The following is a 15,071-nucleotide window of genomic DNA, read 5'->3' as shown; positions in this document are numbered from 1 at the left end:
TCTTCTCGGCAGTGGAGGACTCCAAAAATGCCTTAACCTCTTAAAATATTAACACTCTTATTTTGTATAACATTTAGCCAACCTTTCAAACATTCTGCCAGAGTGAACTTGTCCTTTACTGTGTTTTGGTATTTGCAATAGCAGCAATGGTTTCGTTGTCGCTAAAATCACTAAAAGAGATCATGAGAGCGATGGTAGATTGTCCTGGATTTGATCGGGTTTTAAGTAAGGTAGGTGTCTTTGTTAAATTAAGCGATTCTCCTTGACAAACCACACATTGATATGCAAACCAGTCAGACCACTTCACACTGCGGGTAAACATAATGAGCCGTTCATATTGTGATCAGGTCGAAATACTGTCTGCAGCCCCTGGGAAAGTGGTGTGTGAGATGAAGGTGGAGGAGGAACACACTAACAGAGGAGGCACTCTTCACGGAGGACTGACAGCCACACTGGTGGATGTGATCTCCACTACTGCCATCATGTACACTGAGAGAGGAGCTCCTGGAGTCAGCGTGGACATGAACATAACGTGAGCTTCTGGATATATGTTTGTGTCACTGTACAGGACCATTAATGTATGTGTTACTGTGTCATGTATAGGGAATACCTCAAGCAAGGGCTATATGTCAGCTGTGCTGAAACCTGAGATATGGTTAACTAAAACTAATTGTTTTCGGCAATTGAAATAAAGCTAAAAATTGAAAATGGAAATATAAAAAAAGATAATTATAAGGTCACACTTTAGATTAGGGTCCATTTCTCACTATTAACTACGACTTTTGCCTCAGTAAACTTATAATTACTGCTTTAATAGATAGTGAGGTAGTTGTTAAAGGAGCTGTATGTAAGAAATGTATTTCAATTAATCATAAAATGGCCCTGATATGTCACTAGACATTAAAGGAGACATATCATGCTTTTAAATTGTTCCTTTTTACATATAAATCATACATTTGTGGTCTATATAAAGCGGAACTGCAATGCTTGGGTCTGAATTCCTCATTATTATAGCTCCACGGGCCCCTTTTTTACCCCTTTTCTGAGGTGCTTCTGAGATCAAGTCGTTTTGGTGCGGTCTCTTTAAATACAATTGAGACACTTCATACCCCGCCCCCTCCCCAGGTTGCAGAGGTTCAACTCCACCCCGTTCGGCCATTTTTGTAGTCTGATAGCAGAGATAGGATTATCTAGCGGCACAGAAACTTTTTATTCACACGTTATTAACAAAATGTCAACAACGGAAGACTTGTCCAGCCAGCCTTACATGTTCGAGCCAGAGTTGGAGCTGGAGCGAAATGAAAATGAAGACGACGAACCTGCAGAACAACGTCTTCATATGGATGTATCGCAATGGTGTGTTACTGTATTTATACATGAAACTTTGGTCTTCCGACCTTTTACCACCGTGTCGATTTATTTTGATTAATATGTGCGAGGGAGAGAGAGCAAGACAGCGTCTAGTTTGGAGACGGTGATGTCTTGTTTACACTTTCGCCGGGCTCCGAGAGAGAGTGCGAGCGCGCGCGAGACCGGGTCTCTCTCTCTCTGCTCGTTCTTTCAGTTAAACATGCGCCACAAGCGCGGCAGTTCATCTACATTAGACGGTGTAATGAAGCGTGTGGGTTACTACATCCAACAACCGATCATTTTAACTTACCCTCTCGTAACTTCTGCATCCTTTAGCTTGGACTACAAAATTGCAGCGAGAAATAAAAATGGCGGATTGCTCGAAGTGTTGGGCCGGAAGTCAATGTCCTTATTTGGCAGTTCCGCTGCAAATACTGTGACGTGATAGTTCACAAAACGTCATAGATACCAGAAAAATCGGAACAGGTTGAAAAATAAGGCCAAAACAGAATATAAAGATATCAACGAAGCACCTGAAGAGAATAATTTCAACTTTTCTGTACTTCTAAACACTCCAAATATACAACAAAATGCATTTAAGGGCTAAAAAAGTGCATTTAGCATGATATGTCCCCTTTAAGAAATCATGTTCATTTCAAATACTTATATCACTGACAACAGTAGTACGGCCAGGATATTGTCATTTAAAAAGTGAAGTTGCAGCCCTCAACTGATGTTGATGTTGTCATGTTGTGTTTTGGCCTGATGCTCCACCCTCCACCTATCTACCAATCACAAAGTCAGTAGTGTTTCGGCATCCGGGTTGCCAGCTCTGCTCTAGTTACCACAGCTGCAGCTCCTTGTAGCAGCCTATGTTCCTGCTGGATCCTGCAGCCTATCTGGCAACCTCGAGTCAGGGGGGAGGGGGAGGGGATACACTGCTCTACATTAATTTGAAGTGATTGCAGTACCAGTTTTGGCCACAATCTTACATACAGCTCCTTTAAGTTTAGGTATTGGGTAGGATTAAAGGGATAGTTCACCCAAAAATGAAAATTGTCCTCATTTACTCACTTTTAAGTTGTCTTCAATCCTGTATGAATTTCTTTCTTATGCTGAACACAAAACAAGATATTTTGAAGAAGGTCGGTCACTAAACACTTGATGGGTCCCATTGACTTCCATAGTATTTTTTTTCCCCCATACTATGGAAGTCAATGGGGAAATCAACTGTTTGGTTACCCATATTCTTCAAAATATCATCTTTTGTGTTCAGCAGAAGAAACAAATTCAGAACAACTTGAGGGTGAGTAAATGATGACAGATTTTTCATTTTTGTGTGAACTAGCCTTTTAAGCGATGCAGAATAAGGCATTAATATGTGCTTTATAAGTACTAATAAACAGACATGTTATGCATGCTAATAAGCAACTAGTTAATAGTGAGAATGGGACCCTTAACTAAAATGTTACCAATTCTAAATATGAATAAATATTATAACAGCATGTTATTATAGTCTAGTTACATAAATGCAGTGGTTTGAATGTTGTGTATTTCTATCTAGCTCTAAACAGTCTTTAAATTAAACAATTATGTACAATTATAAATTTAAATGATGTTTCCCAAACTATAATTTCAATATCATAATTTTGTAACAACTATTGGATAAAGTGAAAACAATAAAACCACAATGGCAAACTATGTACTAGTAACTATTTGCTCTGAATATGGGTATTTTTTCATAAATGTCTGGTTATAAATTTCTTTTATTGGTTTGAAAATTCTTCCAACTGTGACATTTATAGGGGCATGTTGTCACAAAGCAGGTCAACATGCATTTTATTCCCTTGCTAATAATGGTGTAGCTGAGGCATTAAAGGTATTAACTTTCATTTAGAAAGCATACAAATGGGATAAAAAGAAGTCCCAGTCTCCATTAAAAATTAAATAACTTCCATTCATCATCTGGAGACTCTTAACACTTATATTTGTTTGCTTTCCAATTAACAGATACATGAATGCAGCTAAAATTGGAGAAGACATCCTGATCACTGCGCAGGTTTTAAAACAAGGAAGGACTTTGGCATTTGCAACAGTGGATCTCACCAACAAGGCGAACGGAAAACTCATTGCTCAGGGAAGACACACTAAACACCTCGGTAGCTGATTACTGTATGTGCCCTGTAAATAATGTAATTCTTTATGGTGTAATAAAAAGTCCAGCATAAAAGTATTTTGCACTGTGTTAAGATATGTTCGACAGCGTTTATTTCAACAGAATTATTCAAACAATGGGTACATCAAAATAAAGACAAAGACCCACCTTCAATGTGAACATAGAATTTCAAAAGGGAAGAAAAAGTAATGATTTTATGCCATACGAACAGACAAGGATGGCTTACAGATACCAAGTCCCAAGCACTGCAATATTTAGTACTCTCAGAACAGGGTGGTCTATAAAAGAAAAACAAATCCATAATGATCCATTTCAAGTTTCTCCACGAAATTTCTCATTAGGTACACAAGCTTGAACATTAGTCTCCCATCACATTCCCACCACCAATGATTACATCTGGTATCAGTAGCTTGTATGTATAATGTGCAGGAATTGCTCAATTGGTGACTATTACCATCCCAAGTAAAGAACAGCTTCAGAATTCCCCCACCTGACAGTTTATGTCAACCATTCTAGATATACATACACCGCACCTCCGCCCCCATCAGGCACCATTACTCCAGAAATGATAAAAACAAACAAGGTTTGTCATATTATAGGCAAGGAATGACACTCAAATTAAAATGTCCAGCAAAAACTAAGGCAGTAACTGAATGAGAAGCAATGCCTACACCAAATGAGTTAAGTATTGTTCATCTTGTAATAGAAGCCTTTTGAGGAAGACTACCCAGGCTCTTCTGTCCTCTGTCACTGATTGTCATTACTCATGAAATCCCTACTCAATATAACAACCATGTTAACTATCCCTCATGACACAGATGTTAAAGCCAGTCCAACACTAGAAGATCACATGTGAGAGACATCGGTCATTGGTTTCCTTTTTTCTCGCTCTCGTTTATTTTTTGTTTTGTTGCCTTAACATAAAGAGTTCCTTCGGTGACTGGTATTGTTGACGGTGCAGCTCCAAGAGAACCACTCAAAATCAATGTTCATGCAGGTTCAAATAAAAACTGATCAAAGAGAGGGGAAATGGGATGAGCCAAACCAAGATTGGTCGAGGGAGGGATACGAGAAAAAAAAAAGAAAAAAAAGAGCTAAATTAATCTCAAGATGAAAATGAGTGGTTAACAAAAAGGAGAGTTCCAAGCACAAGTTCAATTCTATTCAACAGGGATGTGTAGATAAGGACAACTTGCTTCGAGGCCTTGAGGGGCGTCTTCCGTGCGTTTCTCCTAGTCAGGCATGTATGGGCGGAGGTGGTCCTCGATGTCTCCAACCCCCCAACAGGTAAGCTGATCCTGTGGCAGGTAGAGACAGAGGCTGCACAACTTGAAAACTGTAAGCTTGGCTTTTGGAGTCTGTGAAGGAAGAAAAAAAAAAGGTTATTAATAAATACCGTATTATGCAGTAACTATTAGGGTATAATAAGATGGGATTCACTAAAATTCTGGCCAATACTGACAAGACAATAAATTACACTTTTAAATATATAGTAAATAATAGGTTGTTATAAGGTGTATAATTAGTAGGGATTAACTTGTATCAAAATTCTGGCCAATACTGACAAGTCAATCAGTTATTTATTGGTTATTGGCAATAACAAAAAAATAGTTTGTTAAAATTAAAAAAGTAGGTTATTAAATATTATACAGTAAACATTAGGCTATTATAAGTTGTGTAATTATGAGGAATTCACTGATATTAAAACTCTGACCAACAACGATGACGAAGAAATGACTTTATATTTGTGTCTATAAATAGGGTTTAATCATTCTGTTAATCAAATAACAAAAGACAGAGAAAATGTATTCGCTCTTCTTGACTGAATAACCTTTGACCATATAAGTAATACATATTTTATTTAGAAACTGCAGTGTTATTTTAGACTTGATTACAGTTTCTGTACCTGAAAATCTTAAAACGCCAATCAATCGCAACTTTGTACAGTTGTATTTATTTGTGTGATTGCCAATTTGTTTATCTGTTCTTTTTGTGTTTACTTGTCTTTAATAATCTTAATCTTTAAAATCACTACGTGAGCTGATGGCACAGATAATCTAAATGTAAAAAGAGGAAATTAGCATGTACAACCAAACATACAATACAAAAAATAAATATATTTTTATACTTAATGTTTTAATGAACCAACCTGTAAGTGCTGTCTGTCCATAAAGAGAAAGACAGACTGATTGGGGTTGTTCATAACCATCCCAGCCTTGTCCTTCCGACCAACAGCATGCAAAAACTGCTTTTCATAGTCTCCGTGATGAAACTCGAACTTGGCCTGCGAATGTTGGAAAGTAAATGTAACTAAATGGAGTCTGATTTACATTTACAGCATTAAACTTGTACATGGATTTTCAATATTTCACCATCAAGACTGAAGGTTTTAAAGTACCTCTCATGTCCATAGTGCAAATGGCACATGTGCTTAAAGAGGCTATATGCAACTTTTCCCCAAAAATAAACGTAACAATAGCCTTTTTATTTGACCATTTATGACTCAAAACATCTCCTGATGAGCATACTGACACCTTGTCAGCTCACAGTGGGTGCACCAAAATAGGATACAGGCTTATGCCTGTATCCTATTTTTCCTATTTTCTGTCGGGTCGGATTTTTCGCGCGCTGTCTGCGGATGTGACGTCAAGCGCGTTCATGTTAAACGTTTCAGATCACTCTGCCACCACCGCTAGTCAGCAAACAAACTTAGTTTCTCAAACAATATATGTATTTGACTGTTCTTACCTCTGTAAACATAATGTTGACTTCTTTGCAGCGGATGACTTGTGAAGTGTGCACGTACGAGAGCGAGCAGAAAGGAAGAGCAGTTCCGTTTTTTGGCCACAGGTGTCAGTCGCGAGTTTAAATTTCAGAAAATCGCATGTAGCCTCTTTAAGTTGAATACTTGGTGTCAAGGGTTTGAACAAGCATCTAACCCCAAGTATGATTAATAAGCAGCAAGCACCAGGAAAGACAGAGTTATACCTGAACAGGCCTGAATGGTTCATCTTCAGCCCCTTTCCATCTGGAGAACAGGAGACAGACAATCTTCTCAATATCATTGCGGGGCCAAAGGATAAAGTCCATCTCCTGGGTACAACCTATCACATCCTGTACAGATTTAGAAACATCAGTGAGATTGCGAAACAGAAAGTGACCTCAAACGACATGACACGTTGATTTTTAGACAAGACGGACCATTACGATCGCAATGCTGCCGACAGCAACAACCTTCAAAAATGTTGCGAGTCAATACTTACTCTACGCATTGACTGGTAACGAGGCGCGTGTAACTGCACCACATCTTTCTGGAGAAGTTCTAAAGAACTCTCTAAGGAGTAGCTCGTTCCCTTCACGCCTTTGAGGATATTCTCCTCATAGTTGTTTGTCATCACAGGTACCACCTCAGCTACTTCGAAGAGTGCAGACTTCTTTTTCTGTAAAAGTGGTAGAAGGGCATATTAGAACAGGCCATTCCCAAATCATTTCTTGGTTTCATACAGAATCAGTCAACGTACCTTTTCCTTAAATACAAAGGCAATGTAGATCTTGAAGTCGAACTGATCGGCCAGAGATTCTCGTTTCTTCCGTAGCTGGGCGCGGAGTCGGTTTCTAGTTTGATTCCGGCGAGAATTTGGGTCTCCCATTGTTACGGACAGTAAGATTTTCCAAACGCAGACTTTTTCGCTTTTTTATTTTCTTGACTGTAGCATACGTGGTTTTCAAACCCTTTTAAAAAACTAAAGAAGCTATAACCAAGCACTACCTGCAGTACATACTAATTTGAATTAAATAAAGTTAGTGAAATCAAATCAAGTCATTTTTATTCCGGGTAGTGCACTTGGGCCAAGTAATTTTACACTTGTCTAAGTTTTGATGAGTTACACCATTTTTTTTCTTTAAAACAAACAATCAAGCCAAGGCTACGCGTAAACTAAAAGAAACCACTCATATAACACGACCTGATCAATTAGTATTTTTTTTTTATATGAGAAACTGTTGTATTACTGAATAAAGGACAGAAAACACAAATGCCTGCTACACTGAAAACCCATTCCGACAGTTTTGTGTGCGAGTCCGTGTGAGGGGACAGATCCCTGGTTTTAGATAAATAAACCTTGCTTAAAGTTATCTAAAAAGCTGACCAAGAGATTTGACTTTGGAAAGTCTCTTCCAGTATTGACTCTTGCTTGTATCCATGTCTTTGTATAAACGGTCTCATAAAAGCACATCTGAATGACAGGTGAGAAAGACAACCATGGCAGAGAAATGCAGACGCCATGAGATCTTGGCACGGAGTAAGAACACAGAGTTTGCTAGACATCTTGGGGTTTAAGGGCATAAAATGGGCCCACGAGCTCTCCTGCCACGGTTGAGTTTCATTGTGAGGCTTTTATTTTGTGGCTGGCTAGCAAACTAATGCTAGCTAAGCTGAATACACACACGCCACCGACTGATAACCTGGTTGAAGGGAGCTACATTTCTTTTCTAACCAGTATAAGATCTACGAGAGCATTCAAAGCTAATTATCATCAATAAATCGACTGTTACATTTTGTGTTTGCCTGTTTTTTGTTATCGCGATGCTAGCATAGACTGGCTTCGATGAGTGGCTGGCTAACTAGCTAACTATTGTTTCTCTCCATTTTTTATTCTCGAGTTGTCTTTCAAGCCCGTTTTGATCCGAGCAAGTACCGCAAACAATCCTAACACGTATTAATACATCGATCTCAATACAAAAACCCGCCCCGGATGAATCGATCCTCGGCCGAGGTTTAGCTTGATGGTCTCCGTTTGTTTTCGAGCTTTTCCACAGTCGTCACACACCCGTATATGCCATGTCAAGATAAACTGACAAACCGACCGAAATCCTCCGTTCTCTCAGGTAACAGACGGCGAGATCTGCATCGCGATGGACCCATAATGATGGAAGGAAAGGGTGAAATGTCTTTCGAGCGATTCTTTCGACTGTTTTGGCCCTATGTTCTGCGTTTGTCTGGAAAATAACAAGCGGACCTCGCTGAACAAACAACTCAAAATGGCCGATGCGCGTCACGCAGCTGTGCACATGTGACAGAGGAGGAGCGCGCGCTGCTGAGCGCTTCTGTCAGCTGGATTTATGGAGAGAGGAGTGAGACACGTTTTCTTTAAACGTGTCACGACATTGTATTTCAGGTTTTTTTTTGTCTCAAATACTCCCATTATTTGACTGTTACAACTCAGTTTTAACTTACCATTAATAGTGCAAATATTTCTGTTGTTACAAACTACTGTAGTGAAAACAATTGGCGGGGGTCGTAACATGGATTTAATGATTAAAATTGTTTTAAAGTGCCAACGTGGAGTATAGATAAGTTAGTTGAATGTAGATACAGACATGAATTTAAAAAAAGAAAAATATTTTATTGTCATTCCGACCATCATTTATTAAAGATTTAACATATATACATAATTTAATTGTGCATAGTACTCATTTAAATTTTGAGAAATGGACAGTAATTATATAAAATTCAATTAGTGAACTTATCCCTTGATATGGACTGCAGAAAAAAAGACGTCTGTTTACCACGTCTCTCTATCCGCGCGAAATTCCGGCGTCACGTGACGGTACAAAGGCAGTACTTAAGGCAGTGGCGCGCTCTTCACATACAAGCTGGTTTGAAATCGTGAGCTGTTGTTAGCAGTGCGAGCTTATCGTTCATTTTCCGTGAGTATTCCTCTTTAGTTTGAGTGGTTTATGTTGACTTTTGGTCGTTTAAGTTATTTAAGGCTTTCCGTTGATTATAAGATATGTCAGTGTGCGTTTAAATGTTTTATATGCAAGTTACGAGTGTGGCTCAGTTTCATTCAGTTTGTGTGGGCAAAGACTGAGGCCTGCTCCTCTTTTGATGTAACGTTAGGTTTGTGATTTTTAGATATAATTCATTCATCTATATAACCTTAAGACAATACAAACGCCATATGTTACACCAAATGTAGGTGTGTTAGTGTAATCAAACGCTTGGTTATCTAACGTTAGTCTTGTCACGTTAACCGTTTCACTAGTAAAAACGTTACTTTAGTCAACAATATAAAATGGTTGACATGAATTTTCAGCTCACTGACGTTTATAAACCTCTGTGATGTAACGTGCAATTTATCTACAATTCCCTGGTAATCTATACAGTGAAGTCAGTTAATGAATTTAAGAGTTATTATTATTATTATATTCCTACAATTTATCTTGAAGTAACGTTACATTTCGTTTGCATTATTAAAAAAAAAAAACTCTTACTTTTTAATTATGGCCATGTCAACGACATATCACCATGTTTCTTTTAAACTGATGAATTCCTGAACTGTTTTCTAGGTGAAAACATGAGCTCCATCAGAAGACCCAAACATGCTGAGAATCCCTCTGAAAACATCAAGGTATTTGAGAACATCTCACTTAACCCTTTAAGTGTCACCCCCCTTTTTTTAAATATACATGAAAATGCACATTTCGACTTTAAATGGTTGTAATTAAAGAATGCTTTGGAGTATAGACGTAAAATTGGTCTTGTTTTAAAGAAGACATTTGGCAGATTTTTGTTGAAGTGAAATAAATTAAGAAAGTGAAACAAAAAAAAAGTTATATAAGTTTGTGTTTATGAAAATGTACAATTTAAAAAATTTAATTATTCATATTTTATATAAAATATATATTTTTAAAACCTGGCCGACTCTAAAACTGCTAGAAAATCAAAGCCAAAAATCTGAATAAGTTGTGTTTCAAATTTTAGGTTGATATCTCAAAAAATGAGCTTTCAGTGAGATTTTGTTTGGGCGCAGTACCAAACATTTTCACTAGGTGACAACCAGACTCCATTACTGCCCATATAAGGGCGCCTTCATTTCCATATGTGTTATTAAAAACATATTAATATATTTTTTTCTAAAATAATTGAATGGATGATATCTTTTGAACTCTTGGCATGAAAACAAACTGAGGTTTCATCCATTCTTTCATGATTTTTCATGTTCATTGCTATTTCAAAATAAAGGTCTGAACACGCCTTATAAATATGAAAATATTCTTGTTGCAAATTGATAAATTACAGCTCCTCTCTAATTTATTTTGGAAATCATTCACCAAATATGAAAACTAGAGTTTGTAAGCTTTCAAATGATATATAGTTTGTCAAGATTAGTTTATGTTTATTATAGGATATTACTGTTTTAAATATGTAATGATTTTGGGCCCACCGGTGGGCCGGTGACACTTAAGAGGTTAAGCTCAGTGAATTTAATTCAGTTACTATTAGATGTAAAATTGGTGCCGGATGTGGCTGATCCACTGATCTGTTAGGTGATCGAGTTAGTTTGTTTTAAAGAATCTAGTAACATCCCCATATGTTGATTAATGGCCCCTAAAGTTGGCATGAAATGGATGTGATAGTATTTTCTTCCCTTTTGTGATTGTATATGCCACTACAAAAGGGAGGGGACATTATTTTGATTTAAGATTTCAAGGGGGTATGATTTATTTTATTTTTTAAGTAATGTGCATGTGTAAATCCCCTATTATAATAATACTTGAATGTTCCTTAAGAATTGTAGGTTGACTTCATCATGATTTTTAAAAGTTTGTGGATGGGTTTTTATTGTGGTTATGTAACCGTGACCTCTAATTCTTATGTTCGGGTTATTTAATAGGTCAGGTCAGTTTTGAGAAAAAGGGAAAATTATGTCAACTATTCAACTACTCGATCAAGTTAGGATAAACTGAACGGCGAGAGACCTTGCTCTGTCTCTGACTTAATCATTGTCAGTGTGTTGAGATCCAGTAACTTGTGCATCCGTCTGCCACTGTATTGTTTAAAACATTAACCAACTCCAAACTTGCAGTTGGTCATAAGGAGACTTCAGTGGTGAGTTCCCACGGTAATTACAGGTTAAAGAATGTTGCAGTTAGATAATAATGCAGGCGGTCCAATAGCTGCCCGTGGGAATTGGAGGTGTTTACGGCATGCAGCTGATGTGTGGCCTGCCCCTTTCCCACGCTTGTTAGAACGACCGATACGTGGAGTTGCTCCGATACCTTGCTTGTTGCCGTCTTGAAGTGACAGCTTAACAAGTGTAAGAGGAGAATAATGACTGTTGAGGCAGGTGAAATGAGCCTGTTACTGTATGCATGGATAGAGTTGCTCAGTTTTCCGTCTCACCAAAATGAGCCTTTATCCTCAGATTCTTTATTTCTGATGACACCTGAGGACCCTGAGATTAATTCTTAAACTTTATTCTTTTCTCAGAAATTCTTTGTAGCGCCAACATCTGGAGTGGGATCAGGAAGGAGGACGCTCCAAGTCCTTCAGCCGTCTGCTGTAAATAAGAACCTTGGTCGTATAATTGAGGTACTTAACAGTTGTTGCCATTTTGGATTTTGTAAAGTTTAAAGACTTTAGTTGGAGTGAAACTGTGTGACTGTTAATGCCAATCTCACCCTGTTTAGAATGGCAAATCGGTTCCTAAGAGGAAGATGTGGAGCGCAGAGCAGGTTAAAGGTTCAAAGAGGGTGAAAGCAGAGGTGGCTGTAAAATCCACAAGTCCAGAAAATGAGAACCAACCTGAGGGGGTTACGCAGGAGGCCTATGAGCTCATGATCAAAGGTAAGTTATCATGCATGGTTCAGAGGCGTTGATTGGATTATTTACATTCTTGCCAAGGTATTCCTGTTAATGCTGCCATGCAGAGACAAATTGCTTGAGTTTAATGCATTCTCTTAACCCAGTTTATTGTTCATTGACTATTAAAGTGGAAATGAAGCGGTTAGTCAAGTTAAAATTAAGTAGAAAAAGATGTCTTGTTACAGTGCCACCATTTTGCAGTACAACCTTTTGACTTCACTGGGTTTGTTTTGCCTGAGTTAAACTGATACAACTGTAGAGACATTGAAGGGCAGATAGTGAAAGATAAAGACAACTCCTGAAAGATGAGAACTGGAAAGCCAGAAGACAAGAGGGGCCACTATTGCATTGCTCCTGGATGTAAAGATGAGTTTTACAGTGTTAAAGCAAAGGACAAAAACCCTTTATTGGTCAACTACTTGGTGACCACTACTATATAACAAACTATAATGATCTTCATCCAACGGAGCCAACCAACCCTGACTTCACAGGTTGTAGTACTGCAAGATGGCAGTGCCCTTGCTACAAAAGCCATTCAGCTATACTTTCAGTAGTGCAAGCCAAAATTCACTGCATTTAAGACCTTGAAAGATTAAACCGGTCGGGGCATTTCAATGGTTGTTTCAGTACTCTAAAGCATCATCATGCATCCAGGAAGACATGGTGCACAAGTTTTTCTCTTATGTCCAGTGTAGACCGCTTCAAACGGTTGTGACGTGTCAGGTCAAATGGATTGCAGATACGTTGGCTGGGTTATAAGCGAGACCCTCAGTTCACTCAATCACTTGCGATGCATAGAAACACTGGCTACGTTTACATGCACAACTTTTGTTTAATTCGGACTGAATTCATTCGGATTCATCAATCGGAATGTAGTTTAAATGAACGCTAAACGTGATTGGATTGTGCGCGTTTGTCACAAGCTTCAAATCGGAATAGATTTTTGACATGCACACTGCACAATTACAGAGTTTCCCTGCTGTTTGCACATACTAACTATTCTCCTACATTGGTTCTTTATTATAGTTTTAAACGGCAGACTTTATCCGTTTCTGGTCATAATTTGGAGTAAATAAGCATATTAACCGTTGTGCCGTGCCGCTTATATTTATCACGCTGTAAAAATGCCCCTCCCCATGCCCAAAACCAGTCGTCTGTAGATGAGAATCCAAAACAAGGACTGGTGGAACGTTGTTCTGCTCCACTTCACAGACGCTGAGTGAAAGGAGAATTTTAGGATGATTGGGCACTCATTTATATGACACCCATTCAACAGGAACCGCTCATTCTGCACGTCATGTTATTACTCTATTTCAACATCATTGCACATGCGCAGTCCTTTCAGTTTCGGTTTTCAATCCTATCAAGTGTTTACATGTTCTCTCGATCGGATTAGAAAAGGAATAAACCACCCCTTTCAATCCGATCGAAGTTTCATTCGGATCGAGCTCAATCAGATCAAGGTGTTTACATGAAGGCTTTTCAGTCCATTGAGCCGCCAATCCGATTAATAACCGATTATATGGTTGCATGTAAACGTAGCTACTGTTAACGGTAACTGTTAAATGGTGGACCTTTTATTGAAAGTACCTTATTTTTTTACCATACACAACTTCACATTTCTACTACATAAATGACCCAATTTAAATATACATTCATCTTTCCAGCGGTGAAATATCCCTTTAATAATAAAACGACTTGTAATTTTCTTTTTTCTCGGATGCAGCCATTGTATTGAATGTTTCTCCTCTCTGTCTCCCCAGAAACTCCTGGGTCCTCCTACTGGAAGGAGGTGGCAGAAGAGAGGCGGAAAGCACTGTTCAGTGTTCTCCAAGAAAATGAAAAGGTGAGTTAATCGTTGAAAGGGTGGTTTTGCTAATGATTTGCCGCCTTGCTCCATTTCTCTTTATAGGGCTGCTGAATCATGAATCAGTTGTTCATGACACTTGTTTAGCATGACTGTAGGTAGCTGTAATTAGTACATTATCTGAGGGAAGAGTCTTTTAATTAAGACCTATTCGACCTCCCTGGAAGTTTGTCAAATTCACCCCTGGTATGAGTACTTTTTATTTATTTAAATGTGATGCCTGTTTATTGTTTCAAAACTAGTTGCACAAAGACATTGAAGCCAAAGATGAACAGATTGCTCAACTGAAGAGTGAGAACGATGAGTTACAGGAGCTGGCACAGCATGTACAACACATGGCCGACATGATCGAAGTGAGTGCTCCGTTCTTTATGGCGTTTAATAGTGGTGTCAGGCTTGCTAAGATTTGAATGCAAGGATTTAACCACCATTATGGTGGGACCAAAGAATAAAGTAACATCAGTGTTCAAATAATGCTCATTAACATTTGCTCTTTCAAATTCCAATCAGAGATTAACCGGTAAAAGTCCAGACAATCTTGAGGAGCTGCGTGAGATCGCCTTTGACCCTGAAGATGACGAGGATCAAGAAGAACATGGAGATGAGAGTGATTCTGATGAAAGCCTGAACAGTGTTGAACTAAACGCAGAACAATCACCCCACTGTGTGCCACATAAGGATGATTTCACAAACGAAGAAAGCTGAAATGATGAGCTTGAAAATATTGAACTTAAAGAACTAATGGACCAGTTGTTTGGTCTTCAGTGAATTTTTCTTTTTGCCTTTTTAGGACAATTTTGCACCTTGTTTTAATACTTTTATCTTTGCTGTAAATTAGCTTTTATCTTCAGTACCTGTAGTTCTTATTCACTGCCAATGTACATATGTAAACTTGAATGCATACAGTGGAAATAAACTCCTATTTTGTACATGCTTTTCTCCTGATCTCTTCTCTTCCTGGTGTAAGTGCAACCCACAGCTTGTCTGTCTTGTGCAGAGCATCGTTCATCAAGCTCTGCTGGAATCCT

The 15,071-nt window shown here is 38.3% G+C and overlaps 3 protein-coding genes across 3 annotated transcripts; 2 read left to right on the top strand and 1 right to left on the bottom strand.

Moving 5' to 3' along the window:
* Nucleotides 1-53: 53 nt before the first annotated feature.
* acot13 (acyl-CoA thioesterase 13) lies at nucleotides 54-4,694 on the top strand. Its single transcript, XM_079878016.1, has 3 exons — nucleotides 54-230; nucleotides 348-532; nucleotides 3,361-4,694. The coding sequence occupies exons 1-3, from the start codon at nucleotides 147-149 to the stop codon at nucleotides 3,515-3,517; spliced, it is 426 nt and encodes a 141-aa protein (XP_079734142.1). The 5' UTR covers nucleotides 54-146; the 3' UTR covers nucleotides 3,518-4,694.
* Nucleotides 3,596-8,600, bottom strand: cUnh6orf62 (chromosome Un C6orf62 homolog). Its single transcript, XM_079878015.1, has 5 exons — nucleotides 7,048-8,600; nucleotides 6,790-6,966; nucleotides 6,515-6,640; nucleotides 5,676-5,810; nucleotides 3,596-4,884 (listed from the first exon to the last, which is right to left on the bottom strand). The coding sequence occupies exons 1-5, from the start codon at nucleotides 7,174-7,176 to the stop codon at nucleotides 4,759-4,761; spliced, it is 693 nt and encodes a 230-aa protein (XP_079734141.1). The 5' UTR covers nucleotides 7,177-8,600; the 3' UTR covers nucleotides 3,596-4,758.
* A 28-nt stretch (nucleotides 8,601-8,628) lies between these two features.
* gmnn (geminin DNA replication inhibitor) lies at nucleotides 8,629-14,972 on the top strand. The gene is made up of 7 exons (XM_079878014.1): nucleotides 8,629-9,235; nucleotides 9,878-9,939; nucleotides 11,802-11,903; nucleotides 12,002-12,158; nucleotides 13,940-14,022; nucleotides 14,286-14,396; nucleotides 14,554-14,972. The coding sequence occupies exons 2-7, from the start codon at nucleotides 9,886-9,888 to the stop codon at nucleotides 14,746-14,748; spliced, it is 702 nt and encodes a 233-aa protein (XP_079734140.1). The 5' UTR covers nucleotides 8,629-9,235; nucleotides 9,878-9,885; the 3' UTR covers nucleotides 14,749-14,972.
* The last annotated feature ends 99 nt before the right edge of the window (nucleotides 14,973-15,071 follow it).

The sequence above is a fragment of the Squalius cephalus genome (genome assembly GCF_949319135.1).
Source record: "Squalius cephalus genome assembly, chromosome: 8".
Taxonomy (NCBI): Eukaryota; Metazoa; Chordata; class Actinopteri; order Cypriniformes; family Leuciscidae; genus Squalius; species Squalius cephalus.
The sequence above is the reverse complement of the archived record's forward strand: the minus strand, read 5'-3'. Positions and strand labels throughout refer to the sequence as shown.

Excerpts from the sequence above, each read along its gene's own strand:
- acot13 (XM_079878016.1), top strand. The coding sequence starts at position 147 with ATGGTTTCGTTGTCGCTAAAATCACTAAAAGAGATCATGAGAGCGATG. Across the intron at positions 231-347 it reads TTGATCGGGTTTTAAGTAAG|GTCGAAATACTGTCTGCAGC; the intron begins GTAGGTGTCTTT and ends TATTGTGATCAG. Across the intron at positions 533-3,360 it reads AGCGTGGACATGAACATAAC|ATACATGAATGCAGCTAAAA; the intron begins GTGAGCTTCTGG and ends TCCAATTAACAG.
- cUnh6orf62 (XM_079878015.1), bottom strand. The coding sequence starts at position 7,176 with ATGGGAGACCCAAATTCTCGCCGGAATCAAACTAGAAACCGACTCCGC. Across the intron at positions 6,641-6,789 it reads GTTACCAGTCAATGCGTAGA|GATGTGATAGGTTGTACCCA; the intron begins GTAAGTATTGAC and ends AAATCTGTACAG. Across the intron at positions 5,811-6,514 it reads AACCATTCAGGCCTGTTCAG|GCCAAGTTCGAGTTTCATCA; the intron begins GTATAACTCTGT and ends CAACATTCGCAG.
- gmnn (XM_079878014.1), top strand. The coding sequence starts at position 9,886 with ATGAGCTCCATCAGAAGACCCAAACATGCTGAGAATCCCTCTGAAAAC. Across the intron at positions 14,023-14,285 it reads TTCTCCAAGAAAATGAAAAG|TTGCACAAAGACATTGAAGC; the intron begins GTGAGTTAATCG and ends TTTCAAAACTAG. Across the intron at positions 14,397-14,553 it reads ACATGGCCGACATGATCGAA|AGATTAACCGGTAAAAGTCC; the intron begins GTGAGTGCTCCG and ends AATTCCAATCAG.